The 23,055-nt window shown below is 35.0% G+C and overlaps 1 protein-coding gene across 2 annotated transcripts in view; it reads right to left on the reverse strand.

Moving 5' to 3' along the window:
- The window catches only part of NKAIN2 (sodium/potassium transporting ATPase interacting 2), a 1,020,196-nt gene that overhangs the window by 530,633 nt on the left and 466,508 nt on the right, over nt 1-23,055 (reverse strand). For both annotated transcript variants that reach the window (XR_007725171.1, XM_050788729.1), the window contains exon 2: nt 4,823-4,960. Coding sequence is in view for 1 of the 2 variants with exons in the window: in XM_050788729.1 (XP_050644686.1) it covers nt 4,823-4,960 (138 nt within the window). In the remaining variant the exon portion in view is untranslated. The remainder of the gene's footprint in view (nt 1-4,822; nt 4,961-23,055) is intronic.

The following is a 23,055-nucleotide window of genomic DNA, read 5'->3' on the forward strand; positions in this document are numbered from 1 at the left end:
GGTAATATCACTGAGAAAGTTGCTGTGGCTTTAATGGATAGGAACCTACATATTCTTCAGATTATTTTAGACAACCTAAAGCAGCTCCTTAGCGCCAGTGCAGCTCCTTAACATTATTTTGTCATTAACTAATAAACACTGGATATCCCAAATCACATTCTACTTCCCCAAATGATGATCCATTACATAATTCCATTTATGATGTAAAATAATACTTTCCTGGGAGCCATTGTATATATTTATTTATGAATTGTTTTCTGGGATTTGATGTGGTTGAGAATAATACAAGATTGATTCTTTCTATAAATTCTGGCTTCAGTTTCCTTTGCTTGGACCTGAAAACATCTATTTCATTTTCCTTCAGCATATTATATTCTGCAAAGTGCCAGAGGCTCTCAATGGTACTAATGAGTTCTTGTTCCAATTATCTGTTTTAAATTTTTAATCTTTTTTTCTTTGCTACTATGAAAAAGAAGATGAATGAAGAAAACAAAAATCATTACCAATACTCTCATTTATTTGTTGCTGCAAGCTCAATGGTTTGAGAGAATGTCGACATACTTTTTTTTTGTGGGGGAGGGAAGATCAATTAAATAAAATGTCCCATCAATAATTTGAAGTTCTTCAAATATAGCAAATGTTCTCAGTCTCAATATCAGAAAACCTGCCTTTTTGTGTTAGTAAAATTAGACCTAAGGATAACGAAGACTTATATTTTTCAAAATGGTATTTGAATTTAATAATCTTAAAAGCAGTGGAAAATATCACAAATGGAAAGAGAGTTAACTTTACTAAGAAAAACATAATAAATATCAAAATGAAGCTTTATGATGTTTTAAAGGTAAATGTCTTTATTAAATTACCTACATAAATTACAATAAACACTAAGACAGAAGGGCAAAAAATTAGCAAAGAACACCAAAAGACAAATTCCCGGCTGGGCACAGTGGCTCACACCTGTAATCCCAGCACTTTGGGAGACCAAGGTGGGCGGATCATGAGGTCAGGAGTTCGAGATCAGTCTGGCTAACATGGTGAAACCCCGTCTGTACTAAAAAAATACAAAAATGAGCCGGGCATGGTGCCACATGCCTGTAGTCCCAGGTACTTGGGAGGCTGAGGCAGGAGAATCGCTTGAACCTGAGAGGTGGAGGTTGCAGTGAGTGGAGACTGTGCCATTGTACTCCAGCCTGGGCAGCAAGAACGAAACTCATCTCACACAAACACACACACACACACACACACACACACACACACACACACACACACACAAAGACAATTCCCCAAACAGAAAATAAAAATGGGTAATGAACATATGAAAAATTCTACCTCACTAAGATTAGAAATATAATTAAAAATGAAAATGACATATTTTCTTCTATCAAATTAACAACTATGAGGACAGATAATACACAGGGTTAGCAAGAGTGCAATGAAATCGACTCCACTGTACACTGGTAGGAGGATAATTCAGTAAAATAATTTTGGATAGGTTATTGTGAATTATATAGTAAAAGCCTTAAAATTTTTCATATTATTTGATTACACTTAGGTATTTCTCCTAAGGTATGATTCACAAAAAAATATGAGAGTGTTTTTGATGGAAATGATTATAGGGAATTATTTAATATAATAGAAACATATGAAAATAGTATAATGTATAACATTAAAGACTTAAAGAAACAATGAAATAGTCATATTAATTTTTAAATTGTTTGATACAATGTTCAATGTAAATTTAAGACGTATTTGGATATATAGCATACACAGACAAGTTTCATTTGTATATACACAAAGGAAATATGCAAAAACGTTAACCTTCAGTCATGAAGTCAAGAAATGCTTTCTTATTTTTGTATCAAATTATTTTATATTTTATATCAAGCTATTTTATAATGTAAAAATATTACATAGAAAATGTAGCAAATATAAAAATTATAAAGGTCTACATCGTTAGAGGATGAAGACAATTTTAATGATCATTTTCCATTTAATCAATAGTAAATATATTTTCCTTATGACTTCCTTTAGAAACATTTTCTTTTCTTTACACTATTGCAAGAATACAGTATATAACACATATAACATATTAAATACGTGTTAATCAACTATTTATCAGTAAGGTTTTCAACCAATGGTAGTTTACTGGAGTTAAGTTTTTGAGGAGTAGAAAGTTATAAGCAGATTTTTGGCTGTGTGGGGGGTTTGGTGCCCTTAATCGTGACATTGTTCAAGGGTCAACTGTAGTTTGTTGCACAGAAGTTACACAGACATAGATACCAAGAACAGAAATTGGTACCAGAAAGTCAGTGATACTTAAACCTAAAACACGCAGTGCTGGTTTTGAGATAAGGAGGCAAGTAACGCCAGGAGGGCAGCAAGGAGACTCTGAGTGGAGAGAGGAAATTGTTTTTGAGGACTAGAGAAATGAAGACTCATGGAATTTACTGCCAGAACAATTATCTTAGCTATTGTCTTTAATAACTGGAAAGATAGAAAATACACCTATGAGTTTATGGGTCTGGTTAAGGGGATTTCCAAGCAACAAAAGATGACAATGCTATTTGTCATCTTTTAGCCACAGACAGCATGATATTGCCAGAGAGAAATGAGCTAAAGAAAGATTTTCAAGGAGAATTTAGAGGATATATTTCCAACCCAGGACTCACGAGTTGGAAAAAAAAAAGTTGATTATTTACATCATCTCCCACCAGCAAAAGATTTCCAAAGACATTGTCTCAAGAAAAATCCAAATTCACAGTGATGTTACCGATCAAGATGAAATCAAGGCTCTGAAATTCACTGTTAAGACCTTACAAAGAGTTCAGGTTGTGTCTAATAGTTTCAGTAAACAAAACTTCTAACAATTTAAAGGTGTTTTCCCTTGGCATCATAACTCTTACCCCATGCCAGAGAAAGTAGCCAGTATTGAAAGATCTGTGGTATGTCTTTATTCAAAGGAATGAGATTATAATTTGATACATGGAAAGCCCACTATTTTTTTTTTTTTTCTGCATTGTAGCATCTTAGAATAAAAGGGACAGAAATAGTCCATCCAATATCTAGAACACCTTGCTTTATTTTAAATTTCCTTTCAGCTTATTGCTATGCTACACATGTTAGTATTATTTTTAAATAATAATAATAAAAACGAAAATATTATAGCTAATATTTATTAGGGACTTTTTAAATGCCAAGCATGGTGCTAAGGACATTTCATAGAACATCCCCCTTACTCCTCAAAATTAGCCTCTGAGTTTTTCAGTAGTTCAAATATTTTGGGTCACATCTAGATTTTATCTCAAGAAATTTATCAGAAATAAAGATGAAATATTTATATAATGATATTCAGAGCAACCATTATTTATAAGAATAAAACCATGAAGAAACCTCAAAGTCTAATAAAAGAAGAAAGGCAAATTAATCAATTTTTTCATATAATGGCTAATAATATATCAATTAACTAAATCATTATGATTTAATGTAATGACTACTTTCATTTTAAAGATAAGAAAATTAAAGATTGGTGAGGTGAAGTTTTCTAAAGTCACACAGAATTGGGCAGATCCAAGATTTCAATCCTGATATTATGACTTCAGAGGACTCATTCTCAACCACTGAACAACCCTCCTACACTGTATCAAATTACGATTCATAGAAGAAAATGGACAATACTATCATATCTTGTGCATTAAAAAAGTTCACCCTGCAACAGAACTCCTCCCACTTTTACAAGATTTAGATGGCTACCTAGCCTCTGTGGTGACATGCACTGGGGTCTGGGCGTGCACCTGGAGGCAAGGACAATGGGCTTCTCATTTTTCCTTAGCCCAACAGTGGCTCCTTTGGTTCCAGCCACCAACACATTGCCTGGCTCTGTACCAATGAGCTTTGTCTGGGTTCTATATGACAGAGAGAACAGGTCATGTGTGTGTGTGGGGGGGCATCTTTAATGAGGACGCTTTCATAAAACATGAGAAGGTCTGCTGGTTGTTGAACAAGGCAGAACTTTCACTGTACTATCTTATATACATGCTTTTACCACAAACCTACTTTACAATTTTAAATAAATGCCTATAGACATTTCCTTTGTCAAAAATAGAAGAAATAGAAAAAATGATGAAACTAAAAAGAAAAAAAATGTACAGTAATGAAGAGCAGTAGCTTAGATCTGAGGCACATACAAAAGTTTAAAAAAAAAAAAGCAACCCTAAGTTATGGTTCCCATAGTAACTGCAACACAGTTGGATTTCACTTTTATGTTAAGTAAGTTTAACTTGAGTGCGAATGCAAAATACTTCCTCTGAGCCAAAAAGAGAATTACGGAGAGCACAGAAGCAAATGTCCAGATTATTCTGGCTTTCTCATATGCCAAATATTAGCCCTAATATGCGTTAATATTTTCACATCAATAGTATCTGTTCATTTCTATTGATTTTAAACTCTTTTATTCAGTGTATAAAATATGATTATTTAAAATGAGAAAAAATTCTCATTAAAATCTGTTAAACCAGAAAGCATGACTTTATAATTTAGAAATATAGAAACACAGTTTGGCTTGTAATTATGAGAATATTTGCTGAAAGTACAAATTATGAGAATTCAATCTGATTACACTCACTATCAAGTGCTTTAAAGCTGACATTTTCAATTACTGTTGATGGAATCTGAAACTATGAAAATAAACACTTTTATTTTGGTACTTAAAAGAGAGTATCTAAATCTTTAAGATAGATTATACACATAAGTTTTCAAGGCATTTGGAGTTTGCACATCATTCTCTAGTTCAATAAGATTTTGAAAAGGCAGAAAAGGTACTTACTCCTGTTATGTAACGAGGTCTATATTGAATAGTTCCAAACAAACCAAGAATGACGATAATAATATGTACAAAATTTGCCAGGATAGGTGCCCACTGATATCCAAGGAAGTCAAATATTTGCCTCTCCAGCACACAAACCTGGAATAGCAAAACAGGACGGATAGATCAGTTTGTGAGAAACAGCAGAGTGGTGAGAAGTAAAAAGGATAAAATTATTAATAACATAATTAGCAATTATAACTGTGTTACCAATCTGGCATTTGTCTTCAACTGACAGTGAGAATGACATTTTCAGGTTTTTTTCAAAGGAACACTATGGAAGCTGTGGATCTATAGACACCTACAAGACTTTCAGGGATAAGTTTGTGGAGGAATCAAGCAGTATTCACAAGATGACGTCTTTGCAGTCACAGGATAAATTATATTGTCATGTGCACTGTCAAACATTTGAAGTCATCAACCAGCAAGTCAGGGGAGTCCACATAAAGAGTTTGTTGCTAGATCTGTTCAAACGTCATTATATAAGTTGAGCATAGAACAAAGGAAGTTTGATGTGGAGGAAAAATAAATCTTTAGCAAGACTTGTAGCAAGAACTCTTTAGCAAGACAAAGATTTCTGGATGTGGATCTGCCACTAAGTAGCTGAAGTGGCTTACATAAGTCATCTCCCTTCTCTGGGTGCCCGGTCCTCATCTGTAAAATGAAGGACTTTGATGTGGTGTGTAGGGTCCTTCTAGTCCTAATAGTGTTGTGTTATAAATCAAATATGATGTTTTGTCATATCTGGTTATCAGGTAAAAGAAGGGCGCTAAAAGAAAATTAGAACAATGAAAAACAAAAACAAAAATCAGGCATCCCTATTATAAAAGCAAGACACTTAAGTCGATTTAAATTATACTACTTTCATCTGTGCTCACGGCTATAACTAAGACATATAAAAATCTAAGCAGTGAGAGGAGAAAAACAAAACCAACCAACTAACCAACAATAACAACGAACCGAGATTAGTGGGTAGTCAGGAAGTACCATTTTACATCCCCAAGTGAGATCTGGGGAGCTAGCAAGCATCTCATCAGATCCAACAAAGTAAAGTAGAATGTTGGCTTTATTCTTCCTGCCTGCCTTCAGGGGGGATGATAATAAACTCTCTGTTCAGAGAAAAACATTGTAAAAGGACTTGATGCTGCATACCAAGATTCAATATTTTATTCAGCTAGGTTTTCAAGGAAAATGATGATTTAAAAATCCCTAAGTTCCTAACATCACTATGCTTTAATGATATTTCTTGTCAGAAGGAAATACTGACTCAAAACAGGCAACGTGCTTTTAAATTAAATATCTGTAGCTCAGTTTGAAGACGTCTTGAATGATCATTATTCCCACTGCAGTTCGTTAGCTGAGTAGCACGTTTTCCCATCAGGCATTGAAAGAGAAAATAAATTCATGACACCTCTATTTTCTGAGGCACACTAGGCACCATGTAATGGTTGTAGCAGTCACAGTCCAACTTAGTCAAATCTTAATTCTCACTGCATCTTTGACGTAATTAAAAAAACAGAAGAATCTTGATTTGTTATACCCTATGCTAAAGCCATGATACTCATCAGAGTCTCAATAGTGGATAGTGGAATGCAATATTCTTACTCCTTAATCAACACAGACCACCATAGGACCTGAATATCACTTAAGCCTTATAAACCTGAATTATCGTCTGATGAGCCATTCCTTCAACTTTCTCATATAGTTAACATTTTGTAGAAATGAGACCCATTTGTGACATTAGGCAGTATTACATATGCCAAGTTAGAATCTGTGAATGGTACCAAAAACTAAGTAGTTCTACGAACATGATTGCTAATTTTCTATATAAAAGTTCATTTCAACATAGAACCCTCTCCTCCTTATCTTATGAATAAATAGTAAATACGAATGTAAACCAACAGCAAGAAACATCTAAACTCCATAAATTTGGAGCATCATAACTGTGGGGACACATCAGGGCAAAAGTATAGAGGATGAAACACATCAGTCTAACCATGGGAAATAGCTCAATAAATGCACCAGTTATGAAAGCAAATAGCAGTCCTATTGTTAATTATAAAAATATAGAGATGATAATATACTAACTAAGTCCGCAAAACTGAAGTGAAATTATGTCAACATTTATTGGGTTCTTGTTATGGCAGAACCAAAAGTTTATGCAGACTGAACAAGCTAATCTGTAATTCTTTGCATACAATATTTCTGCCTATTTCCCCTTTTTGATTAGTCCTATTAGGGATCATAAGTAGCATTATCATAAGTTCTGTAATTTAGAGATAGGCCCGAAAAATGCAAGATTTTCTGAAAAGTTCAGTGAGTGTAAGGGTTTTAATATGTGTAGGAGTAGCTGCAGTCTTTCCTATGAATTCCTTCCAACAGGAAGACTATTAACTGTGAGGGGTCTGTATAGTGGGCCTGGGGGTGCAGGGATGGAGAGAACACGTATTTGTTAGAACACCTACTGTATGCTGGGGCTTCATGCTTTTCTCCAGGCATGTATTATCACATTGATTCTACACAAAACCAAGGGAGGTAAATAGGATTGTCCCATTTTGCAGATTAAGGAATCTAAGCTGTGGTGTGCTCAGTGATTATCTTGAAGTTACAGAAGAGGTAAGTAGTAGAACAGGAATTTAGGCTTCTGTGCCTGGCCTCTTTGCTATGCTCCTACCTTTTCTATTTCCTAGACACTTAGTCCCAAAACACATAGATTTTGTTTTCGTTGGTTATATTGTAGAGACCATGCTGGTTATATAATATATGCTACTTCATAGAATCTCTCTGATCATACTTGTCAGTTCATGACATTATATCATCATTGGTTAAGGCAAAGCTCCTAAAGTTTAGTTTAGGTTAGTTTTTCCTTCTTTGAACCCATCTCAGTGTTAATCCAATTTTGCCCATGGGGCCCTCTTTAATGTATTTACTTTTGGTCCTTGTAATCATCTGACATAAATGTATGTATTTGACCTAGCAAAATATATACTGCTGTTTATGCCCTTTCACACTTGTCTATTTTTCTGTATAGAAATGTTGGTTCCTTTTGTTTGGCTTGCACAGATCACATCATTATTAATGCATAATTTGGTTGCTTTCAATTCTTCGCTACCACAAAGAATTCTCTTCTCTTCCATTACTATCTTTATGAAGTTTTTATTTGTAACATCAATAGTGACTAATCTTTATCAGTTACTATTTCTGCATCTATTGAGATAATTACATTATTTTTTTCTTTTACACAATGAATGTGATGGATTAGATTGCATATTCAATCAATATCCTTTTGTCATTATCCTTTTATACCTGGCAAAATCCCCACTTGGGACGGCAATATTATTTTTAGCACATTTTCAGTTTGCATTAAATTTTACTTACAAAATTTAAGCAAAATAAAATTTTATTTGGGGTTTTTGTATCTATAAACTGACCTACAGTTCAATTTCTTTTTCTCTCTTTTTCTGAAACTGTCATAAAGTTTACACTGGCCTCAAACCATAAGTAAGACACAAATTTTATTTAAAACTCTTTTTTTTTGGTGTTGTTTTGAGACGGAATCTCACTCTGTCGCCAGGATGGAGTGCAGTGGGGCAATCTCGGCTCACTGCAAGCTCCGCCTCCTGGGCTCACGCCATTCTCCTGCCTCAGCCTCCCGAGTAGCTGGGACTACAGGCACCCACCATCACACCTGGCTAATGTTTTGTATTTTTAGTAGAGACAGGGTTTCACTGTGTTAGCCAGGATTGTCTCGATCTCCTGACCTTGTGATCCGCCTGCCTCGGCCTCCCAAAGTGCTAGGATTATAGGCATGAGCCACCACACCCAGCCAAAACTCGTAACAAAGGTAGAGAAAACCATCCAGTCACATTAACTTTCCCCAAAGGCAATCTGTGTGAATTCTGGCAACTACTGCTAACTGCATAGCTGTTCAGTAAAATACTGTATGTAGATGCAGCATATAGGCATATATCTGTTATGTCTGTGTAAATTTTTTTCAAATTATTTTAATTTACATAAATGGATTGCAATGTAGTTGTGTGTTTTCACCTTGTGTTTCTCACTTAGTGATGTATCATGAGATTTTTCCACATTAGCACATCCTGCATTAATAGATCTACCTCATTATATCATTAAGGCATTGCATTTTAAAAAATCTTCAATTCATTTCCAGTTTTTGGCTATAACATCCATAAGTGCATTACAGAATCTCCTGTATGGGTGTTAATATATCCATAGGACAAATTCCCCAAGATAGAAATGTTGGATCAATTCTGGTTGCTAAATCCCAAATATTATATAACAGTTGTTATTAATTCTTCTTTGTGCCATATATATATTTATGTTTTCCAGCTCACATAATAGCATATATATATATATATATATATATGAGCTATGTATATGTGTGTTTGTGTGTGTATATGTGTGTGTGTGTGTGTGTATATATGTATATAAGCTGTTATATGAGCTGGAAAACATGAAGATTACCCTTTTCGTTGCACCATAGCAGATGTTAATTTTAATAGTAATTGTTAATATAGTAGAGTATGCTTAAGCTCAAAAAGTTGTCAAAACCTCTGTGGTAAATGCTATTAAGGACAAATTAGCTTACTTTCCATGACAATAAATGTTCATCAGAAGCATCTGTAAAATGTCTTCAAGATAAATAAATTTATTGACTTTTCACTCCATACTCCTCAATTTATACATGAGAAAACTGGGTCAAATTACGTTAATACTTTGTTAAACTAAGCTTTACCTCTTCATATGAGAGGATTTGGTCTGAAACAGGTTTGCTTCAAATGTTTGCAAGGCAAAAGGGAAGCCTTTGTACTGGTTAGGCATCTATTGCTATTCAACTTTAATAACAAGAAAATTACATGTACTCGAACATATTTTTTAAAAGCCAAAATGATATTTTTCCAGGTAGTTCTCCTCAGATAGTAAGACCTGTAACTGATCTCCTTGATAAATTGCATTTTCTTCATAACTAGTATTTCTTAATCAATTTTTCTTCCAAATATTACTGTAATATTATTTTTATGTCCTTAAAACTTAACCTGATATTGAAACAAAAATATAAAATAAAACTTATATGTAGATTTTGAGAGAAAACATGGGCTTTTGAAACTATGATGATGAAACAGAGTTTTTTTTTTTTTAAGATGTGTTATTAAAGGCTGTAAACAACCAAATTATGTTTCTAGTGCTAAATTATACATGGAAATTAAACTGATCTGTGGGTACCCCTGTTCTCCTCTCTGTACCTCCTTCCCCATAAGTGTCTCCAGGTCCCTTCAAGAATCTGCGCTTTCAGATTGTCTCAACTCTCAAGTTTTTGAAGAAAGAGAGAAGACAGACTCAGATTTCAGTGTTAGGCCAACCAGAGTGCTCCCCTTCAAAGTCTATTTGCATTGACGAAGTGTACTTCAGGGAAGTTACAAACTTGTCAAAAGTTAATACAATTCCAGGAATCAACAAAGAAATTATTTTCATTTCGGTTGTTTGCAGGAGAATATAACTTACCTAACAATTAAAATTAGCCTGTTATAGCATCATACACAGACACACACACACACACACACACACACACACACACACACACGACACACAGACACATACTACTAGGGACAATCCAAGATGGAAATTGAAAGGGGCATAACAGTTTCTAGGTTGAGTCCAAAGTCTTATTTCATCTGTAGGTACCATTAAAGTTTAGATAAACTTTCAGCCTAATCTACAGAATGATCATATGTTGGTCATACTTTTGTCAATAAAAGTTGCTGCTAACATTTATTTGTTTGTTTTTACATTCCAGTCAAGTATGGCTAATTGCTAGTTTCCAGTAGCATCCACTCTTTGTTTCCTGCCTCACAGAGATCTTAAAACAACATTAAATGAGATGTAGAAAGTTTGAGTAATACATCCTTGATTCATATAAAATTTTGCTCCTTCAGCAGGAAAACTTTGCCTTGTGATTTTGCCTTGGATTCAGGTTTCCCCTGTGCCCAACTCCCCGGTATAGTATTTCTGTTTCCTTGTTGTCTGCTCCCTTTGGAAAAGCTGCTAATTTTGCATCAACCTTGTGTCTAGGTTTATTCTGCCCTTTGCTGGATCTTGCCACACTAGAGCTCATCTCCATTCCCATTGCTTAATTCCTCTGTAGTCCTAAGTAAACTATAGTCTTGAGCACGCTCTGGAACTGTCTGCTCCAGAGTCAGAAAGGATGCCCATATTGGTTTCTCTAGTTTTAAGCCAATGACCAAGAAAGTTGTAAAGACTTTAGAGATATTCTAGGTCTTTATAATATTGTCGAGCTGCAGTGCTCTGTACAATATTGCCGAAAATATCACAATATCACAAAGCAAAACTCTACAAATATGATTGATAATGTTCTCCCCTTAAGATTCTCTGTGTTGTTCATAGTGGACAAGATCAATGAGAATATATGTGCTGGCTTTTAAACATTATGTGCAGGAGATATACTAGGTATAATTTGGTTTTATCTTACCAAGAGATCGGATTCACATATAAAATGAAGAGGATAAACTTGAAGTTGAGTCTGCAATGATTATACATGTAAAATAGGGGCAAAGATAAAAGACAAACCACAGAGCTTTACTTAAAGAGTTTTAGCTACATTTGAATAACTGAAGTTTCTCAAATGCATGTGTATATATGGATACATACTTGTTAGGATGGGGGGTGTGTGTGTGTGTGTGTGTGTGTGTGTGTGTGTGTGTGTGTGTTCACCAAGGGGAAGAAAATAAAATTGTAAGGTATTACTAAAAATAATAATTTATCCCAATTCATTAGAACCACGAATTGTCTGCCTTTTTCCACATAATTGTTTCGCTTTAAAAAAAAAAGAAAAACAAAGAACAAACAAAAAAAATTAAGGAAATAAGTCATCACCGCCACCACAGCAAAACAGCACCAAAAAGAGACTTGGCCATAATTGCTCTAATGACACTAGAAGTCAGCATATCATGGTGGTTCAGACTTCAAGTTTTAGAATTAGAAAATCATGTTTGAATTCTAACCACTAAATGACCACAGCAGACCACTAATCTCTATGAATCTCAGTTTCTTCATCTACAATATGGGGATGATGTCATACATAAGTCCTAAGATTTTCATGAAGATTAAAGTGATGATGTACATAGAATAGTTATTAAGATGCCTGGATTGCATCTTAAAATTGATTCTATTATTAATTTATATTTCAATATGAATTTGAAATCATGTTTTAGTGCATTATCATTCTGTATTTGTATTCTGCCAGACTATTTCAGTTAGAGATGTTCAAATGTTTCTTATTCTATTGGCCACAAATGCAAATAATACCATGACAAATATTCCTGAATAACCTCAAGTGTTTGGAGAGGGTCTTGATAATGTTTTCCTGCCTGATTTAACACCCCATATATTAAATCTGTTGTAGTACTATGGTAAAAGAATAGGCTTCAAACATTATCATTCCTCTGTTTCCACCTTCTCTCTTTCCACTTTTCACATGTGACAAAATCAATGTTTAAGAACTGTCTCCACATAGTTAATCACAATAAAGCTTTTCAAGAAAATACTGGAGAAGATTTGGCATAAGTTCAAAGAAACCAAATGGAGACAAGAAGTTCATTTTCTCATAATTTGTATTACTGAAATATCATACATGGCATTTCTTAATATACCTTTTTGGAACACAGAGTCACATTTTTCTGAGGTTAAATCAATAAGTTTATGTAAAGACCCCCATGGAAGTCAAATAGTTAATTTTAAGACTTTCCTACTATTTTGTATAATAATCCCATTTATGTATAATTCTAAATATGCCATCTAATACTCTAGTTGTGATAACAGAATCATTTATTATTTCTCACAGCTGTTCATTCTGCATAGCAATTTATAACCATTTCATAGTTAATACTCATGCTATCAAAAGACAAGTTGATGACTAGCATATTATATGAGGTTAAAAAAAACAGAAAATTCTTCTCAAAAGTAACAAAAAGTTAACCCTAGAGCACAAAAATATTGTTTGGTTTCTGTTTAATTGAGCTTAACAAGTCACGTGAATTCCTGACCCTTGTTCTGTGTGTCCACATGTCAAATTTTATAAATGTGTATGTGAGTGTGTGTATATGCCTAATCACAAAGTGTTACTTGATTTTCAGGAATAGGGTTTTTTAGTGTTTTGGTTTTTTTAGTGTTTAGATTTTTAGCTTAATTTTTTTTATCATAACGCAAATCTCTCACCTTTTTTTGAATAATGTGTCCACATTCTGTGATAATAATTATTAAAATATATTGGGTAGTTATTATATTCCGTACATTACAATAAATAGTTTAATATGTTTTTAAGTTAATGCTTACTTTTAAATCATGCGTTTACAAGAATTATCTACCATTATCTTTATTGCACACATGAGGGAATCACATTGATGATGAGAGAGAATACATAACATGTCCAAGATCATAAATGCAGAGCTGTTATTTTAACTTCCATGGCCGTGATTTCAACCACATATCATTAGCAACTAAACACAGGAGAACCTTATGGTATTGTTTTCACAATTTTTAGGGCTTCCGCTTTACTACCAAATACTTTGCTAATTCAATAAGCCAGTAAACATAAGAGGTTATTTGTTCTTGGGATGAAGTAAAAGTTCAAAAAGACACACTAATAACTATTTTTATACATAACTCCACAGTTTGTAAATTCCTATAATCACTATGATGACCTTATAAAATAAGCATGATTATTACTGTTACTCTATTACTACAAATTATGCAATTCACAGTACAGACTAGTTCATAGTTAGAACAGAACATTTCTGATAAAAACATGAACTGAAAGTTTCTACTATCAATGCAGTTAACAGAATAATAATACTGCAGGGGCACAAAAATGACATTTATCTGGAGTTGTACTATAAAATAATTTTATACCTTTGTAGCCCGATTCTCATTTATTAAGTTTAAAGTCTCCCTATACTCAAGTGAAATGAGCTGAAAAGATCACAGTGTAGGTCTTCCTGGTAGATGGATCACTGTTTTGATTTCTCCACAGAGCCTGTAATTTTGCTCAGTGGAAATCTAACTTCTCAGAAGAACCAGAACATATCAAAATGACAGCTGTTCTAGGTAGTTTTCATGACTCACTCAAAGTACATGACAGGTAACAGTTGGAAAATATAATGCATCCATTTAACCTTGAATTTCCAATATCTTCACAAAAGAGTCTCAACTGATACAAGGTCAACCTAATACACAAATTGGTTACTTATTCATAACACAGAAAAAAACACTTAATGTTTGGAAGACAAATGGCCATGGGCTTTTAAATCACACGTTCTACAAGAAATTATAGAGTATTACAGGTATTGAGCAATGTGATACACCGTCTTAGTTACTAATGAGGTGTGGAAACCCAAATCAATGATGAGATGAATCAGACATGTTCATGTCATCTGACAGAATTAGTTTTATACTATGATATATGCTAATATCTGAAATAGTGTATTAGTCCATTTTCACACTGCTATAAAGATACTACCTGAGACTGGGTAATTTATAAAGAATGAAGGTTTAATTAACTCACAATTCTGCATGGCTGGGAGGCCTCAGGAAACTTACAATCATGGTAGAAAGTGAAGGAGAAGCAAAGCATGCCTTAAATGACAGCAGGAGAGAGACATCAGGAAAAACTACCACTTATAAAACCGTCAGGTCTTGTGAGAACTCACTAACTATCATGAGAACAGCATGGGGGAAACTGCCCCCAGGATCCAACCACCCCCACCAAGTCCCTCCCTCCACACACAGAGATTACAATTCGAGATGAGATCCGGGTGGGGACACAAAGTCAACATATCATTCTGCCTCTTCCAAATCTCATGTCCCTTTCACATTTCAAAACAGATCATGACTTCCCAACAGTCCCCCAAAGTCTTAACTCATTCCAGCATTAACCCAAAAGTCCAAGTCCAAAGTCTCATCTGAGACAAGGCAATTTCCTTCCACTTATGAGCCTGTAAAATCAAAAACAAGTTAGTTACTTCCAAGATACAATGGGGGAACAGGCATTGCGTAAATGTTTCTATTCCAAATACAAGAAATGTGCCAAAACAAAGTAGCCACAGGCCCTATGAAAGTTCAAAACCCAGCAGGGCTGTAATTAAATCTTAAAGTTATGAAATGACATTTTTTGACTCCATGCCTCACATCCAGGGCACACTGATGCAAGAGGTGGGCTCCCAAGGCCTTGGGAGGCTCTACCCCCGTGCTCTGCAGGATACAGCCACCACAGCTGCTTTCACAAGCTGGCATTGAGTGCCTGCAGCTTTTCCAGGTGTGTGGTGCAAGATATTTATGGATCCACCACGTGGGGTCTGGAGAACAGTAGCCCTCTTCTCATGGCTGCACCAGGCAATGGACCAGTGGGGACTCAGTGTTGGGACTCAAACTTCACATTTCCCTTCTGCACTGCCCTAGCAGAAGTTCTCCATGATGGCTCCATCTCTGCAGCACATTTCTGCATGGATATCCAGGCATTTCTATACATTCTCTGAAATCGAGGCACAGTTTCTCAAAGCTCAACTCTTATCTTCTGAGTACGCACATGCTCAACCCCATGTGGAAGCCACCAAAGCTTAGGATTTGAACACTATGAAACAAAGGCCCAATCTGCACCTTGGTCCCTTTTAGCAGTGGCTGGAGCTGGAACAGCTGGGACACAGGACACCAAGTCCTGAGGCTGCACAGAGCAGCGGAGCCCTGGGACCAGCCCATGAATACAGTTTTTCCTCCTAGGCCTCTGGGCCTGTGATGGGAGGGGCTGCATGAAGATCTCTGACATGGCCTGGAGATATTTTCCCCATTGTCTTAGCGATTAACATTTGGCTCCTTGTTACTTATGCAAATTTCTGAATTTTTCCCCAGAAAATGGGTTTTTCTTTTCTACTGCATTATCAGGCTGCAGATTTTCTGAATTTTTATGCTCTGCTTCCCTTTTAAATGTAAGTTCCAATTCCACCCCGTCTCTTTGTGAGTGCATATAACTGAATGCTTGAACAGCACCCAAGTCACATCGTGAATGCTTCACTGCTAGTAATTTCATCTGCCAGATACCCTAAATCATCTCTCTCAAGTTCAAAGTTCCATAGATCTCTAGGGCAGGGGAAAAATGCTGCCAATCTCTTTGCTAAAATATAGCATGAGTGACCAATAAGTTCCTCATCTCCATCTGAGACCGCCTCAGCCTGGACTTCATTGTCCATGTCATGATCAGCATTTTGGTCAAAACCATTCAACAAGTCTCTAGAAAGTTTCAAATTTCTCCACATCTTCCTGTCTTCTTACAAGAACTCCAAATTGTTCCAACCTCTGTCTGTTACCCAATTCCACATTTTCAGGTTATCTTTATAGTAGCTTCCTATTCTGCTGGTACCAATTCACTTGATTAGCCTATTTTCACACTGCTACAAAGATACCACTTAAGACTGGGTAATTTGTAAAGAAATGAGGTTTAATTGACTCACAGTTCCATATGGCTGGTGAGGCCCCAGGAAACTTACAATCATGGCAGAAGGGGAAGGAGAAGCAAGGTATCTTTTACATGGGGGCAGGAGAGAGAGAGAAAGAAAAAACCGCCACTTATAAATCCGTCAGATCTGTGAGAATTCACTCACTATCATGAGAACAACATGGGGGAAACCACTCCCAGGATCCAATCATCTCTGACATCCCAACAGGTCCCTCCCTCAACACACGGGGATTACAAATTGAGATGAGATTTGGGTGAGGACACAAAGCCAAATGGATTTTAGGGCAGAAATTTTGAAAACACCCAAGAAGGCCCACGTGTAGTTGTTCAAATGATAGTCTTTCCATGGATCTACATGTTCCAATCTATTCCCATATTTCTTACTGTTTATTTAGCAAGTATACCTAAACACAAACATCAATATGTGGCTAACTTTATCAATACATGGAAAAGCAGATGAGGGATGGGTTTCCTATATATTAACAGAAACTTTAGAAGTTGGGTAGAATAAGTTGCTAGGTTTATCATCAGCAGCATCCATTTGTTCAGTACTGATTTTGTATTCATTGAGAGCTCAGTAAAAGCCAAATAAAAATAGCTTACAATGTTCTTATTTTCATGTATCATATGGTATTGCTTTCTCATAGCAAATGACTTTCTCTAGAAAAAACTCGATTGCTATTTTTTAACAGCACAATCATATTAAACATATTAAAGCTGCCATCTGGAGAATTTGAAATTTGTCAACTAGGTAAAAATACAGATTTTTTTTTTTTTTTCTGAAAAGCTGATAAAGAGTCCAAAAATATGCCTCATACATCATTATCAGAGAAACAATGTATAGACAGCTTTCTGTTTGGGTCTTGATAAATATTTTTGTGTTTCATTTACATTTTTATTTTATGAATTCAAAATAAGGTAAAATGGCCCTCCAATAGTCCTGCCCTCCCCTTTTTAGCTGCCCTTCACCCATTTGAGGCGGTGAGTTAACAATGTCATTACCATCATCAGCTGTTTCCTGTCAAGCAAGTACTATATTTAATAGGATTGCAGGTGGAAGCGTGTGGGCTGTTGTCATCAGGAGAAGGAGATGTCACAGTGACCTTCATGCCGGTGTCTCCTCTGTCTCCCTTCCCTCCCATCTGCTCTTTCCTTCCTCAAGTGAAAGCATAAGCAGAGGTTTCAGGACAGCATCTCTTTGGCTAGAGGAAGGCAGCTATGTGGAGACTGTCAGTCAAACCTTTCAAACTCTAGGTGACGTCTCTTTCGTAAAATTCAATTTCATACGGATGGGAGATGAAATGACAGCCTCACTTACTCTGACTGCTAAAGGCCAGTCAAGAGATGAAATGAAAGCAGAACTGTTATTGAGATCACTACCATGTACTGGCAGTCACTGTGGGAGTATCTCAGAAACTGCAACTAGAGGCCGGGTGTGATGGCTCACGCCTATAATTCCAGTACTTTAGGAGGCCGAGGCAGTTCGATCACCTGAGATCAGGAGCTCGAGACCAGCCTGGCGAACGTCTCTACTAAAAATATAAAAATTAGCCAAGTGTGGTGGCAGGGGCCTGTAATCCAAGCTACTCAGGAGGCTGAGGCAGGAGAATCGCTTGAACTTGGGAGATGGAGGTTTCAGTGAGCCAAGTTTGCACCATTACACTACAGCCTAGGTGACAAGAGTGAAACTATGTCTCAAAAAAAAAAAAAAAAAAAAAAAAAAAAAAAAAAAAAAAGAAAGAAAGAAAGAAAGAAAGAAAAGAAAAAGAAACTGCCACTAGAACTACAAGAGAATATCATTTCAGATGGCTGCAAGGACGTTTTTAGAATTTGTCATGAAGTACACTATTTCTGGCATGGTAAATACCATGTCTCCTGTGCCCTTTGAAGTAACCCTAGTATTCAATTCAACACAGATACGGAGAGGCTGCTGTGAAAAGAGGTAGTCATAATATTTGTTTTCCTGTTGATAGAGGTGTCTGTGGCTTTCCATGGGTGAATATAATAAGACATGATATTTTCTATCAGCTTTAGGAGTTCTACCACAGACTATTAATGCAGCATAGGTAACTGGTACAGGCACAAAAAGGTAAGTTCTGTCAAGGTACCTTAAACATGAAGATTCAAAGCATTTCAAGCACTGCTAAATTTTATACATGCTTCCTCTATCTATGTGTGTGCATATTTTATATACTACTATTAATATTAATAGCATTACTCTAAGCGTTTTATACATATGAGCTTATTTAATGAGGTAGGCAATAGTATAACTTAGGAAATATTATCTCCATTTTAAAGATGAGAAAACTGAGGCAGAGAGAAAGATTCACTTGACCAAGTTTACATGGCTGCTATTTGGTAAAGATGATTTGTCTAGAGCCCAAAGTTTGAACCATTATGATATCACTTCAGTCAGAGGTGGTGTTAAAATTTATATGCACAAACAATACTGCATATGTAGAATAAGTGTGTATATATATAAAATATATGTTATAATATATACAAATGTGTGTATATGTTTATATTCCATTATATTTTGCTTTCAAGTATGATTTTTCTAGTTCCGTGAACTCATATCATTTATTTTCTGTGCGTTCATTGATAAGTATGATAAAACAACACAAAACACTAGCTAATAAAAATGTGTAAGTAATAGAGTTTTTTTTTTCCTACTTCACTTAGCGCTCAGCATGATATTACATTGCTGCAGTGCTGCCAGTCTTCTATCTCCTAACGACATACTGTTTCATTCTATTGGAAATGGGAAAAAGTTAAGACGTTGCCTCTGAAGCAACTGATACTACTATTGGGAGAAAAAAAATAGAACGCTAAATTTCTTGAAGTGGTTCCAATTTGCTTAGGAACTGTCTAAAGCATAGAACTACTTACAAATATGAATATTATACTGATGTATTGAGTTAAATATCATGTAGTAGATGTTCTTACAGATAATGGGCTTCCCAGAGTACTTACACATACTTCTGCTCTATCAGTTGAATTTCATGCACACCTACAGTAAGTTGTGCTTGCATATGTTGGCTCTTATCGCTAGAATTGTATGTTTACACAATGCTTGTTGTAAACACAAATGCAAGCCTAGTTATATCAGTTTTATTTGTTCTTATATGATTTAATTATTACATATACAAAGACTTATGAATGGAAAAATAGGGTTTTAAAAAATAAAAATGAAGTTTAAACATATTTAAAAGACTACATAAAGGGATAAAATGAGTTTCTAAAGGATGGGTGGAAAAACAATAATTAAGATATAAAAGGGTTCTCTTCCCAAATTATTTTACAAGTCTTTTTAAAGTTCTTATTCCACTGTGAAGAAATGAACATGTAAAAATTCATAGACAATAAATTAAGGATATTTTTCATGCCAAAAATGGTAAAGCTCCAACCAGTTATCCCATATATACACAAATGAGTCCTTAATTCTATGTCAAGAGTATTTTATAGTTTGAATTAAAGTAACATGTCAGATATGTATCTATCACTGCTTTAAAAATATTTTGGATCAACTGACTGACTACTAGTCCCAATGTCTAAAGAGAAGTTTATTGTATCTTTATTGTGATAAGCAATACATTTCTTATAATTCTGTATAAAAATTTTAATATATCCACTGTATTATACCACAATCTAGAGCACTAAATGATTCTGTAGACCATAATTTGTGATGTTGTTTTAGGAAAAATACATTTTTTTTTTTTTTTTTTTTTTCTGAGACATGGTTTCTGCCATATTATTAGCCATGGTGGTCTCGAACTCCTGAACTCAAGTGATCCGCCCACTTTGGCCTCCTAAAGTGCTGGGATTACAGGCATGAGCCACTGTGCCTGGCTGAAAAATACATTCTTACCAAGAGCCCACACATTGGAAGAAATAGAATCCTAAAGAGTGGTAGTAGTTAGCATTTTTGATATCTTTCACAAAAACAGTGTTAACTTTTTAAACGTAATCAAGCAGTTTTCTTGTCATAGATAAATAATTAATCAGGATCCTATACATCCCTTTGTCCTTGCTTGACAATCTCAGCAGGAGTAACTATCAGGTTCCAGAGCTGTATTGTTCTTCAGAGTTCTGACAGCCATTCTGATCCTTACAAAATATATCATAAAGACAGTTTGTTGGCAAAGTTTCCTGCGATTTAACATTTTATTTTACCAGAGTTGAAAGTTTCTAAGAATGCTAAAATATCTTTTCTATCTTTATAGAATCTCTTTATCACTAGACTGGAATTTGTTAATTCTTCATGTTTGCTAATCACAGAAGAGAAAGGTAAAGCCTGAGAAGGATGACTAAGTAGCCCTTTCCATTGTATTTTAAAAATATGATCATTACATCTAAGAATTGTGTATGTACATCTATATATCTACATGTTCATATCTATATCCATGTACTGTTTATATCCACATCCATATCTTTATCTGTATAGACCTGACAACTGAAGCCTATACTCTCTTGTCCAATTTTATATTACCTCACTATGCTAAGCAACGTTAAAGTCATGTAGGTCTGTATGAATGTCTTAATACCTTGAAGGTGTTTCTACCTCTGTTTCAAATCAGCTACGTTTCTTGGGGAGAGGCTAGCAGAGTAGTAAAATGTCATGGCAAAAAGTTCAATTAAATTAGTCCAGGTGTGGTAGCTCATGTCTGTCATCCCAGCACTTTGGGAGACTGAGGTGCGTGGATCACTAGAGCTCAGAAGTTCAAGACCAGCCTGGGCAACCTGGTGAAACCCCATCTCTACCAAAAATGCAAAAAATTAGCCGGGTGTGGTAGTGCGTGCCTGTAGTCCCAGCTATTTGGGAGGCTCAGATGGGAGGATCAGTTGAGCTCAAGAAGTCGAGGTTAAAGTGAGCCAAGATCATGCCACTGCACTCCAGTCTGGGCAGCAGAGTCATAAATATGGGTTAAATTATGTGAGAAGCCAGCCATATCTCAGTCGTATACATAGAGTTTGACCTAACAGATAAATTATACTCCAAAAATGTTAGAGAAAACTTATAGGAAATAATTTGTCAATAAACATTCTTAGAATACTTCTTTACATAAAGGATCATCATGAGTATTATGGGTAACAGATTATGACGAATTCAAAAAATATTACATTAAGATATGCAAAATATATTTTGCTTCAGATGTGAACAATCAAATAGACAGAATAAAAATCATAACTAAGTCTAGAAATAATGGTTTTGCCTCCTACTTTGTCTTTTTAATCTTGGAGTTTTGTATTTTGTTTATTTTTCAATTCTTCTTGATGGGATTTATTTGATTTACTGAAAATGACATTTCACATTTCTGTTTGAAGGAAACAATGTCAGTCTCAGACTCCAGTACCCTGGCTACAGGTGAGCTCCACTAAGTCCATGCATTTTGCTGACATGACATCACCCAGGTGTATTATACTCTTGCTGCTTTCCATTTCAACTTGTTCCAAGGGGGCTGATTGCCTTGCTGGCCTGGCAAAATCTAAAGCCTCATATGTAATTACAGCCCTGTAAGTGCATAGAGAATGGAGTAGCATCATGGTGAGAATTAGAAAGCAGCCTGGTCAGTAAAGCACAGTCTACTAATTACTTGCACTGGTGGTTTTTCTGTAGGAAAATAATTCTGGGTTTTTTGATAAAAGGCACATAAAATTGCCTAAACTCCCTTCCGTTATCTTATTACAAAATAAATTGCCAATTTTAGGCTATTTGTTTCAGTGTATCCATTTTGAAAATTCTAAGTATGTATTTACTTTAAAATTGGTATATTTACAAGAATGGCATGTGCTATATGTCCTGAATTGAACCTATTTAAACAACTTTGGTATACAACAGTATTAAAAATAAAGCTGAAGAAAATAATATTTCTATATTCTAATATTTCTAAGAGTAGGATAATTTTTAAATTATAAACTGTTCCAAAGTTTGTTTCCATTGTTGAAAATAGTCATGGATAGCAAACATGAACCTAATACATACATAGATATGATGTAAAGTTTAACTAACATAAAGAAAGCATGCATCTTTCTATTAGTTTAACATATTTGAATGAAGTAACTTGAAAAAAAGCAAATGCTATAGGCCTCAATGACTTCTGAAAATGTAAATGTACATATCTAGATCCATTCCTATTTCTATATCTACATGTTTACATCTATGTATATATCTATATAATATACATACAGCTTATATGGCCATATAATTTGGATGTGGACCAGTCTGCACAAATGGTGAAATTTATGCAGTGATTTTTATCAACAAATATACAATAAAAATTATGAGATATGAATTATAAATGACTTATACCAAGACTTCAAACATATTAAAGATTGGAATGGTGTTTTAGTCACCATTTTATATAGCTGGTATACACAAGTTCAAACATTATTGTTATTAAACATTAGGTGACACTGAATGAGATATAGATTTTAAAATAGCAACTAAAAATTAAAAACTATACTTAAATATTGACCTACTCAAGAATTTATCACAAAAATGCAAAAATGATAAGGCTATGGCATCCGTTATTCAGCATCCTTTTCCCACTGGGGGTCCAATCTTTTTCTAAGGCTACTGAGTAGTGCTAGTTTCCACATCCACAATGTAATTAAGATTTAGTGATACAGGAGGTTTTATATCTATTTTATA

The sequence above is a fragment of the Macaca thibetana genome, chromosome 4 (assembly GCF_024542745.1).
Source record: "Macaca thibetana thibetana isolate TM-01 chromosome 4, ASM2454274v1, whole genome shotgun sequence".
NCBI lineage: Eukaryota > Metazoa > Chordata > Mammalia > Primates > Cercopithecidae > Macaca > Macaca thibetana.